This window comes from Gastrolobium bilobum, unplaced genomic scaffold (assembly GCF_033153095.1).
Source record: "Gastrolobium bilobum isolate Gb01-03AN ecotype WA unplaced genomic scaffold, APGP_CSIRO_Gbil_v1 utg13672, whole genome shotgun sequence".
NCBI lineage: Eukaryota > Viridiplantae > Streptophyta > Magnoliopsida > Fabales > Fabaceae > Gastrolobium > Gastrolobium bilobum.
In genome coordinates this window covers 149,923-161,402 of record NW_026895521.1, presented here as the reverse complement: position 1 = coordinate 161,402, position 11,480 = coordinate 149,923, and the positions used below count along the sequence as shown (strand labels likewise).

Sequence of the window (11,480 nt, the reverse complement as noted above, 5' to 3'; positions counted from 1 at the left end):
CCTCGGATATACATGTCCGTATCAAACGCATCTATGTGGACCTGTGGATCCTGACTTCCATCATATTTCGGCAAGCGTTGCCGAATTAAAATTCTTTGGGAAATGAGCGTTCAATATTTCACTAGTGAAGGGGCTATTATTATGCTGCCCCCTACTGTATTTCCTCCTGTAACCACCAGGTTCCATGCGTCCTCTGGTGGAATGAGCATTTTGGTTAGGGTGTATACCATCCCGGTTTCTCTGCCCATTTGCTCCTGCCGAAGCATTCTGGGTCAAAGTTTGCGCATTAGCATTATGTTCCCCCATATCGATGTTCTCTGGGTTTAGATCCAACGTTCTCCCAAGATTGGGCCTTATATAGTTTATCGGGATTGTAGCCGATGTAACTCCAAGATTGGCCATTCCTTGGTTTTCTACCTCAGTAACTCGGTTTTGACGATCCGGGTTGTGGTTTCCTTCTCGGCCATTAGCATCTCTGCCTGGGGCCTCTCTCACTCCATACCCTGCCATCCCCATCAAGCGCTGCTCCAACTCCTGCATCATCCTATTATTTTGTTCCTGCATTCTCTAAAAATCTTGCAACTGGAGGTTGTTACGATTCTCCATCCCCTCCATTCGCCGCAAAACTGCAGCAACTGCGTTTTGAGCAAGTCTGGAATTTGGATCCGCAGGTTAGGCAACACGGGAAGCAGCAGTATCCCCAAGATGTTGGGGAGGATTATTCAGAGCTAGAGCCGCAACTCGATCACCGGGTGCTGGGGTGGAGGCTGTGTCTGACACATCCTCACTGACATGAACATGATCATAATCTATTTCATTCTCAGGCTGGTTTTGAGGTTGATTCACCTCTTCCAAGACTGGATCCAGCGGCTGATTTTGAGGGTATGGCTATTACTCCTTGTTCGGACTACCATCTTCAGTTAGAATGGTGGGAATATCAAATTCAAAGAGAATTCCTCATAGACGGCGCCAATGTTCTGTCTAGGAGACAGAGATGTCCAGTCCAATAAGCTAGTATGTTGATCTTGGATCTGGTGCCCTCTCCAAGATATCTATGAATGAGATATCCTTGAGTCAAGCAGATCACTGTGCACAACGAATTAATAACGGCTTTTGTCAATGGGGTGTATGTGCGCACACAGTGACAACATAACAGTAAGAGAGAGTGTGTCTCGTACCTTTAGAGTTTACCTTTTGTTTATAGAGGTTACCTGTGTGTAGTATGATGTGGGCCTTTAGTACTTCTGATGAGAGCCCATGCCTGTCTGATACGCTGTCGCATTAGGATTAGTATCCTTGATGGATACTATCCGCAATTATACTTGATTTCAATCTTGGATCGCCCATTATTGGGCCTGTCATTCAATGGACCCCTTATATGGGTCCATAACAGTTATGATTTAATAGCCGGAGAAAAAGTTATCTCAAGCAGCTTGAGAAACAATAAGCCCTATATATATATATATATATATATATATATATATGAAGATCTTTTGATTTTAATGTAAGTTAAGAAGTCTTACTCTCCATTTTAACTTTTGGTTTTTATTTATTTGATAATTATAGTTTATTGAATTATATTTATTAATTACAAAAAAATTGCAACCATCATATATGCAAAAATCAACAGCCAAAATAAGGAGTAAAATTTCTTCTGTTTACACACATTTCACTCATTATTTAACAAGAGACTTAGAAACACTAAGTAATATACAATGATTATCTTTTTTACTACTTATATTATTTGCTCAATGATTATTATTTTATCCGTTTAGTTTTTTTTTTTTTTTTTTGAGTTATCCAACCCTAATTACCTCTTTGAGGCGAGTTGGCTCCCTCCGGTATCCCCACAAGCTTCGACTCTTTGAGCCGGCTATGAGACTAATCTGGAGTGCGGGGGTCAGTGATGGCTAAAGGTTCAACCCCCTCCCCAAGAATGCATTCAGCGGGAATCGAACACATGTCCAACCCCACTAACTCAGCGCCAAGGAACCAACTGAGCTGCACCCATTGGGTATCCGTTTAGTTTTAAGAATATTAATTTTTACACATTAATCTGGTTAAATCTCAATAAGAGCCTTATAAATGTTAGGCAAATTAAGATTCACGCTTGACAAAATAAGTTTAGGCCTCTCTAGACCAATCTTTACCGATTTCCACCCCTGATTATGACTCGTAAAAAAGAATAAGCAAATGTAACACAGTTTATACCTTAAGACCGTGAGATAAAGGGAGTGTTGCGGACACTGCTGACAACTTTCTTGTCAATTTGCCAATTGATTCTTGATTTCTTCTCTCCAATTTTGCCCATTCACTAAGAAGGGAGAGTTGTCGATTCATTATATGATAAAGCTTTATCATATGTTTGACTTTTTGCATTTGTATTCTCCTTTGTATTATTATCTTTCTTAGCATGAGGATTGTAAGCCATACAGAAAACGTTTGTATCTGAAATTGAAAAAAAAAACAAACAAACAAACAAACGCAAATAGAGAAGTTAGGTATCAAGAAAAAAAAATAACAACTCCTTGCTATTGTTTAGACATCATTTTAACTGGCACGTGTCCACATATATATAGAGAGAGAATTAAGAGGAAATGTATAGAATAACTAGGGGAACAACATTATGGAAATAAAAAACAGATGGGTCAACATATAAAAAAAGCTGAGTCAATATAACAAGGGTGCACAAGGGAAGTATGTTACACTTATAAATTAAGAGGAATATTACTCAAAAATTATATGAGAGAAAATTTTTCTGATGCATTCACAAATTAAAGGTAGAATCTACTTTATATTTTTTTTTCTCTTCTCTCTTCTTTAATCTGTAACTGTATGATAAATTTTTTTTCTCATTTAACATGAGAGTAATATTTCTCATAAATTAATTATATTTCGAAAAGGATAATACTATACGAAAATCACAATAAAAAAATTGAAAAGAGATAACATCTATGTAAAAAAAAATATATTACATGTGAACTTGCACAGAAAAAAATTGATACAAGGTTGTACGAATTCAACTGTAAACCTAACAGTACAATTTTTTATGAATAAAGTGTAGCTTATAAAGTATTATCTATTTTAAAATGAGATAATAACCATTTCTCTTCTAGACGATAAAGAGGCCCAAATCGTATCAGACACTAAAAAATGATAGGGTATAACCAATTTCTCTTTGAGACGATAAACAGGCCAACAGGCCCAAATAATTTTGGACACTGAGATATCAGGTTGAAACAAGTAGTTAGCATTTGCCCAAATTAAACGGGGGAAAAAAATGCTTAAATCATCTTACATTTTATATTTTAAAAATAAAATACCTCTAATTTCATCCCAATTATTTCTTAATTCTTAATCTTAAACTTTAATTTCATTCTAATTAATTTCGTCCCAATTAATTCACCAACATTGAAAAAATTCTGAATGTTAATCTTTATTAAATCTCATGTCATGGATTAAAATTTAATTTTATCTCATAATTTTAATTTGTTAAAGAAAACAAAAGTGAGATAGAACAAGTTCCATGTCTCTTGTTTCTTCTTCGAGGTGAACCTAGCTAGATGCCTAAATGTGAAATGCGTATTATTTGATTAATAGGTTTGTAACTATCTATGGGATTAATGTTTCTCACATTGTAGGAAATACAATTATTTTTACATACACAAAAAAATATATGAAGCCCATTTGGGGCCATGTAAAAAGAAGAAAGAAGAAAAAAAAATGAGCCACACACGCTTTTATGTATATATAGGAGATAAAACTATCTGCTCCTAGAATATATAAGAAACAATAATCCCTATTTGTATATAGGGAAAAGAAATTTTATGTTACATGAGATTTCTAATCTCATGTCATAGAAACAATAAGTGTGTGACCCATCTATTTTAAAAAAACAAAAACAGAAAAAAGAGTGGCACACCTTTTGATGGTGTCTGTAGGACGAGTTTTTTTTCTCCTAGTAGGCTACTACGTAAGAAAAACAAACCCCTTTATATATATACTATTATTCCACTTAGAAAAATCACACGTTGTAATTAAAAATTTGGATATGGTTAACAAAATGTGAAATTTTTTTAGTACAATAATCATTTTCCTTTAAAATTTGCTTGTATCTAACGGTTCACATATTTCATAAATTTGAACCATTAGATATAAATAAGATCAATAAATAAGATTGAGAATGTAACTTACATCAGTATAAAATGATCCTGCACACACACACAGATATATATATATATATATATATATATATATATATATAGAGAGAGAGAGAGGTAGGATCCTTTGATACCAGTGTCAAATTTGAAATTTGACACCTCATCTGAGAGCCGTTAGATCAAAAAAGATCAATGGTGTCACATGCTTACAGATGAGGTGTCAAACTTCAAATTTGACACTGGTGTCAAAGGATCCTGCCTCATATATATATATGGGGAGGGATATTTTAACTCTAGTGTAAAACTTACAAGTCTTACTCTCTATCTCAACCATTGATTTCCGTCCATCTAACGGTTATTATTTATTCGAAACTAATAATTAATAATTGATATATATAACCGTTAGATGGCAATCAATAGTTGTGATAAGGTCTTACTCAAGAATCAAAAATCTCTCCCATATATATATATATATATATATATATATATATATATATATATATATATATATAGTCTTTTGACACCGGTATCAAATTTGAAATTTGACACCTCGTCTGAGAGCCATTAGATAAAAAAAGATCAACGTCTTTGATTTGTAAGCATATGTCACCATTGATCTTTTTTCATCTAATTGCTCTCAGATGAGGTGTCAAATTTCAAATTTGATACTGGTGTTAAAGGATCTTGCCTCGTGTATATATATATATATATATATATATATATATATATATATATATATATATATGTGCGTAGATCCTTTGATACGAGTGTCAAACTTTGAAATTTGACACCAAATCCTAACCGTTGATTTTCACCAATCAATAATTATCATTTCCGTCAATTAAATTTATTAATTAATTATTAATTTTCAATAAATGAGAAGTGTTAATCAATGAAAATTAACAGCTAGAATTTTGTATCAAATTTTAAAGTTTGACACCATTTGTCAACGTATATATAGAAAAAAAACATACCTCGGCTATATTCTCGACGTTAGCCATCGCAACCTCAGCTCTAGCATTAATAAATCTCCATTGCATAAGTCTGTTATGCAAAATCTTAAATCGATGGTATTCTTCTTCTTGTATGGACGACACTTTCTTTTGCTTGAAGTATTTCAAGACTTTAGCTACTCCGCCGCCACCACTACCTCGATTGGCTTTAACCGGCGACTTGGACCCAATTGGAGAGCCGAGGGATCCCCTTCCCGGCGATAGTGCCCATGCCGAAGGCAACTTCATGGTTGATGTTACCCTCTTTGAAGCTCCATTAATATCAGGGCTAACACCACGCTGTAAGAACTTACCAAAACCATCTCTACTCTTCTTCTCTTGGGAGTTTATGTTCCCTTCGTTGTTTTGGGTTCTTTCTTTCAATGTTGATTTTGAACGGTTGCCATTAATGGATCTTTCACTAGTGCTGAACCTCCGGGAGCTTCTATCTGGGGTGGTTATAGCCGCCGGGTTGCTTCCACTTCTGCTGCGAACAAGCTGGGGTGACGGCGGCGCCACCATGAGTTGACTTCGGCCGGAAAAAGTGAGACCAGTTTTTTCCATGGATGATTTTGTGTATAGATTTTTGAGACTATTTTGGGATTCAATATATATATAGAGAGTGAGAGGGGTTAGAAGTTGAAAGCACGTTGTGTAGCAAGAAAGTTGAATACATGCCCCCACGACATGCAAAAATGTTTGCACGTATATGTGGGAAGTTCAAAAGGTCTTGTCTCGTCTTATTACATGATGAGCAGTAATGATAAATAAACACCCACTTGCTTATTTTTTACGGGAATACTTTTCTCCTTTAATAGGAGAGAAGAGTTGTCTCCTACTGAGACAAAAAGTGAGACCAACAATTTAAAAAAAAAGTAAAAACAAAAATAAAAGCTTGGCACAAAAGTCGATGTATGTGTAGGAATAAAATCTTGTCTCATGTGAAAGAAGAAAAATATTTTCCTATTTTTTAATGCAATGATTTCAAGACTAATTTTTCGAAAGATTTTAAATAATATAAAGTACGCATATGCATAAATAAATTTTATTCCCTATTACAAAATATAGTGGTTGACTTTCTATCAAATTGTTTTTATTTTTTTTTCTTTTATCCACTATTGACTATTTGATTGAATTCTATCGAAACCAATATTATTAAGATCGAGATACTACGTGGGATCGGGAGGGGTGGTAGAGATATTAAATCATTGGAACGACACAGATTGTAAGATCCTACTACTTAAGATATAAAATTATAATTAATATTATTTATATAATAACAAATATATAATATTTAAATCAGTATTAAATTAAATTAAAAATGTCAAACTATTAATACTTAATTTATTTAACAATTAATATTTATTAATTGTATAAAAAAATTAATTTGTTAATTCAAATAAAAAATAAAAAAGAGTGAAAGTAAAATTATAAATTTAACTGAAAACAAAATGTAAATTTAAATAATAATAAAGAATAGCAAGGATAAGATTATAAACGTTTGGACAATGAATATGTGCAATGTTCATTTCCTCTATATGTTTCTAACTTTATGGGCTTATTGAAAAGATGATTCTCTCTCTTACTCCCTTCCTTCCATGGTCGAAAAGTAGTTGCCTTTTTGTGGAGTTGATCTTCAACATTTTTAACTCTTTTCCTCGTCTCTCTCTCTCTCTGGGTATTTTTGCAATATATATGAAGTTGAAAGATTGCATGCAAGCAGCAGATAAGGTTAATTGTAGAAGAGGATTTAGGTTTTTTTGAGTTTTTTCTTTTGGTTCAAAATTTGATGTGATCGATCGATTGCACGATCCCATGAGTTGCACGGCGATCCTAGTGTTCCTACATTTAGCCTGATCTCACTTGTGATTCAACTCAAAACTAGTGGGAAAATCGTAGGATCGAACGATCCTACGATTAATTAAATCCCGATTTTAACAACACTGATCGAAACCATTCTTCATTTTGAAGCTTCCAACTCAAGATACATAATTGCAAGAAACAAGTATTAGAATGTATAAAAGTATCTCATAATATCTTAATTATATCTTAGAATATTTTACAGTATAATTAGATTATCTCTTAGTAATATGTTTCCTTACTTACGGTGTCTCTTCACTATTAAAAAAATAGGTATTAGGGACAAAAATTTTCCGTCCCTATAAGGCCTAAATTCGTCCCTAAAGAAATTAGGGACAAAATTTGAGACAAAAAAAAATTCGTCCCTAAATAGCTCCTTCCATCCCTATTAGGGACGGAATAAAATCCGTTCCTAATATATATTTTCCGTCTCTAATATTGTCAACGATTTTGATTTGTGGAAGGTTATAATTTGTCCTTAATAGGGACAAAAAAAATTCTTTCACTAATTGGGACAGACAAATTTTGTCCCTATTAGGGAAGGAATTTGTCCATCCCTAATACGGTTAGGGACAAAATTTGTCTGTCCTTATTTCCATCCTTACTCTTAAAATTTCTTAATATATTCAATAAAATATTTTAAATTTTTTGTAACAAAATTAATATCTGATAATTGTCATAATATAAATCATCAAAGTCATATAACCAATGAAAGTTAGTCTGAAAGTTACAATAATTATAAGAGTACAATACCCATTTCGATCCTCAGCAAATTTTACGATGCCCGCTTTAGTCCCTGGCAAATAAAAATGCTATTCGTGATCCCTAAAATATTCAAAGTGGACCCATTTTAGTCCTTTTGAGGGACTAATGTGGGTCTTTTTAGAATTTGTGAGGGACCACGATTTCAACTAAATGGGTCCATTTTGAATTTATTAGGGACCACGAATAACCTTTTTATTTACTAGGGACTAAAGTGGGCATCGTAAAATTTGCTGAGGACCAAAAAGGGTATTTACTCTAATTGTAATCATATAAACCATCATAATCATAACAATATAAGCTGGGAAGAAATCTTATCGATCAAAAGTATTACAAAAAAAATAAATAACAAATGTCTCAAGTAACAGTGTCAACTAACAAGTCCTGTTCACAAATTGTATAAAATAAAGAACACACAAGGTCTATCAACCAGCACCTCTATCATGAGTTGTCCTAAATCTTTCTAGCTTGCAAATTCTGTTGAACCATAGGTTTTGGAGACTGTGCATTTAAATTTTTAATGATTACAAAGCACCAACAAGCTCAACATGGATGCACAACTTTGAAGGCAGTGTAATAAGTCCCAAATGGCACTAGAAGACCAAGGAAACAGTGGGCTGACTAGCCTCGCCAGTGTGATGACTAGCCCCACTTTCCCCCTACTAGGGAGTAATAGATGGCGTAGGTGTAGGAGTCATTGTAGCCGTGTGAGGAGGAGAATCAACCTTCCTATGAGTAGCTCTCTCAGCCCTCATCTCAGTCATGAAATTTTGTATCTGATCCTGATTATCTTTCATCGGGTTCTCAGTCATAGTTCTATTTGCAGCCATGTCCGTCTGCAGAGCATTTAACACTGTAGAAACCGAATTAGGCAGTGGTGGATCTGTACCTTGTGCTACACGGCCGCCACAAAGTCTCCTCATGATAACTGTATATGTAACACAAAGGAATGAGCTGATCAGACCCATACTGAGGAATCGCATATATAATAATCATCAAAAGTCTACAGACAGCTATACAACACAAAACACAGTCATACATAAGTAGAGTTCCCTAGTAAACTGCTTTGATACCATAAAATGTAACAACCCATTACGTACCAGTATTGTTAACATTGATTATGATATTAAGCGTAGTTACAATCATATTAGTTTATTTAAAAATATGAGTAAATTTTTTCCTTTTCATTACGTAAGAATTTGAAAATAATATAAAACATAATGATATATATTGTGATCATAATTGAACACTATAAGAGGAATTAACATTACACATGCTTAACTATCATGCAATATTTAGTTTAAGTTGCTAAGAGATTTCTATAAACCAACTTAGCCTAAAACTCACTTTTACATTTTTTTCTAATTCTGAGTACGCTTCTATTTTTCACTACTGAGCGTGCTCTACTCATTATTAATTTTCCATATTTTAGTATGTTAAACTAGACTCAATTACATTTCCAACAAGGTATCACACGCCTCAATTAGAGTTCTCTTGCTCCAGTTATCACAGTTTGAAGTTGGACAAGCAAAGCTGCCAGCCAACTCCAAACAGAGCACCAAACCTCCCTCACCATTTCTGCGACTCTGGACGATTTACTAAACCAATTTCTCTCAAATTTTTATACATAATACTAGACACATTGAGATTTAATTTCATGTATCATAAACCTAATTTGAGTAATAATTGAGGGATAAACATATTTTGGAAACAGGGGACCCGAACAACCCCTGCACATGACCAGTTTGGGCAGTCCGTGTTCATTTCTTCCTATAAAATGCTATACAACTCTAATGGACCAAATTTTGACACAACATAACTGACATCTCAACCTTCAAAATGGTTTAAGGAATGTCCCAATTAGACCTCTGTGGAGGGAGATATGTACTCCCAAAGTTGATCTAAAAACTGATCATTTCTTAGAAAATTCAACGACATCTTCTTTGTTTTATTAACTAATCCCACTTTATCAAAATGTGTTCTAATTCCTCAAAATGTACCTAATTGGCAAGGGTGGCACACAAGGATCAACAAACCTTGGCGCTCTTATAACCCACAACATATTTACATTATTCTTCATTTCATTTATCAATCCATTACTTAAGTCCATCTATAATTATTACTCATTTCAATCACAAAATTCCATTTCATGCATTCACAACATTTGAAAATATAATCATAACCTAGAATAGGCCTATTTCCCTTCTATCACATACATGCTTCATGAATTACACAAGGTCCGTAATTCTTTAAATTTCAATTCTCCAACTATCAAATATAACTACAAATAAAGTTCTCCAAACACATCAATAAGTATACAACACTAGACTTAGCCAAAATAAAACATGAACAATAAAAGCACGGTACATGCCACACACACAATATAAAATGTTAATGCTCTAAGTCTAGTCTGTGCAAAATACTCCAAAATGCAAAATGGCATAATCTTTCAATGCACTCCACATGCTCAACTTGTGGGCCTCTTGCCAAAGACTCCTGCACTACTACAACCACCTGAAACATAGCCTCATAACGCAGGGTGAGATATACAAATATATCTTAGAAATCCAAAGGTTCTGGAGGATCACTCCATCCAATGGTTCACTCAGATGTACAATAACATTAATGAACTATAAACAAGTCATACAAATCATCCAGCCCAATGGCATACGACATACGGGCCCTCATCCAAGAATATGTTCCCGAAACATCATTCAAGGCGCCCCCAACTATAACACCTGAGACATTCCAAGAGTGCTTCTCAACTAATAACATCTCTACATCCCCAGGCCAACTGGAACTCCCTATGGAAGCCTCTCCAGTGGAGGTCCCCTACGACATACGACAACTATCTACTGGCCAGAGATACGGTACAACACTATGTACCCAAAGAATAACACATGCATGATCATGTTATAATTACACTATTGCACCAAACTAATTTCAACCACTACCCTAATTGGCATGGTGGAGCACACACGGGGATTAATCCCAGTACCAAGAGATTACCTTTTTGAAGCTCCCGAGCTAGGTAACAGCAAACACAAGTTACTCTAAGCTTTGCTTGTACAAGAAATGCCTACACAAAAGGTCATTTCCACAACAATTAGTACAACAAAGACCATTCAATTGGTCATCCAATCAATCATGCATAAAGTGATCCAATCACTTACCAATATCCTTTTGGTCAAGGGCCAAAGGCAATCCACAAGCTCCAAGCTTCAAACTTCAAGAATCACGTCCGTGGAAGGAAACCTACAATGATCACACTTAGGATCATTAATCCACTTGTCACACAAGTCAAAATGCAAGGCAACATACTACCTTCTCTCACACATACCATTCGGCCATTGAGGCCTTTTTTGTACCTTTCATATTGTTATTTTCTTTTTAACATTCATATGGTATCTCTAACCAATCACAACACCATAACCATCACTCAATTGCATAACTTTATAACTTAATATCATTTCCCCCAAATTTTCCCCAATAAGGCCGAATCTATACCTCATAGGGACCAAGTGATTTTTCTCACCAACTCATGCATCATACACTCATACAATCCACTTAAACTTGGTTCCAATCATTATAAGTTCAATTACATAATTTTTGCATCATCTTTTCCTAATTTCACCCAAATGGCCGAATTATACCTCAAGGTAAACCAAAGGATTTACAATTCATTTTCAGACATCCAATGCACTAT

The 11,480-nt window shown here is 34.5% G+C and overlaps 1 protein-coding gene across 1 annotated transcript; it reads right to left on the bottom strand.

The window, feature by feature from the left end:
- Nucleotides 1-672: 672 nt before the first annotated feature.
- Nucleotides 673-5,716, bottom strand: LOC133315132 (QWRF motif-containing protein 7). The gene is made up of 3 exons (XM_061516706.1): nucleotides 5,135-5,716; nucleotides 2,212-2,448; nucleotides 673-870 (listed from the first exon to the last, which is right to left on the bottom strand). Exons 1-3 carry the CDS (start codon nucleotides 5,714-5,716, stop codon nucleotides 673-675), a joined length of 1,017 nt encoding a protein of 338 aa, XP_061372690.1.
- Between the last annotated feature and the right edge of the window lie 5,764 nt (nucleotides 5,717-11,480).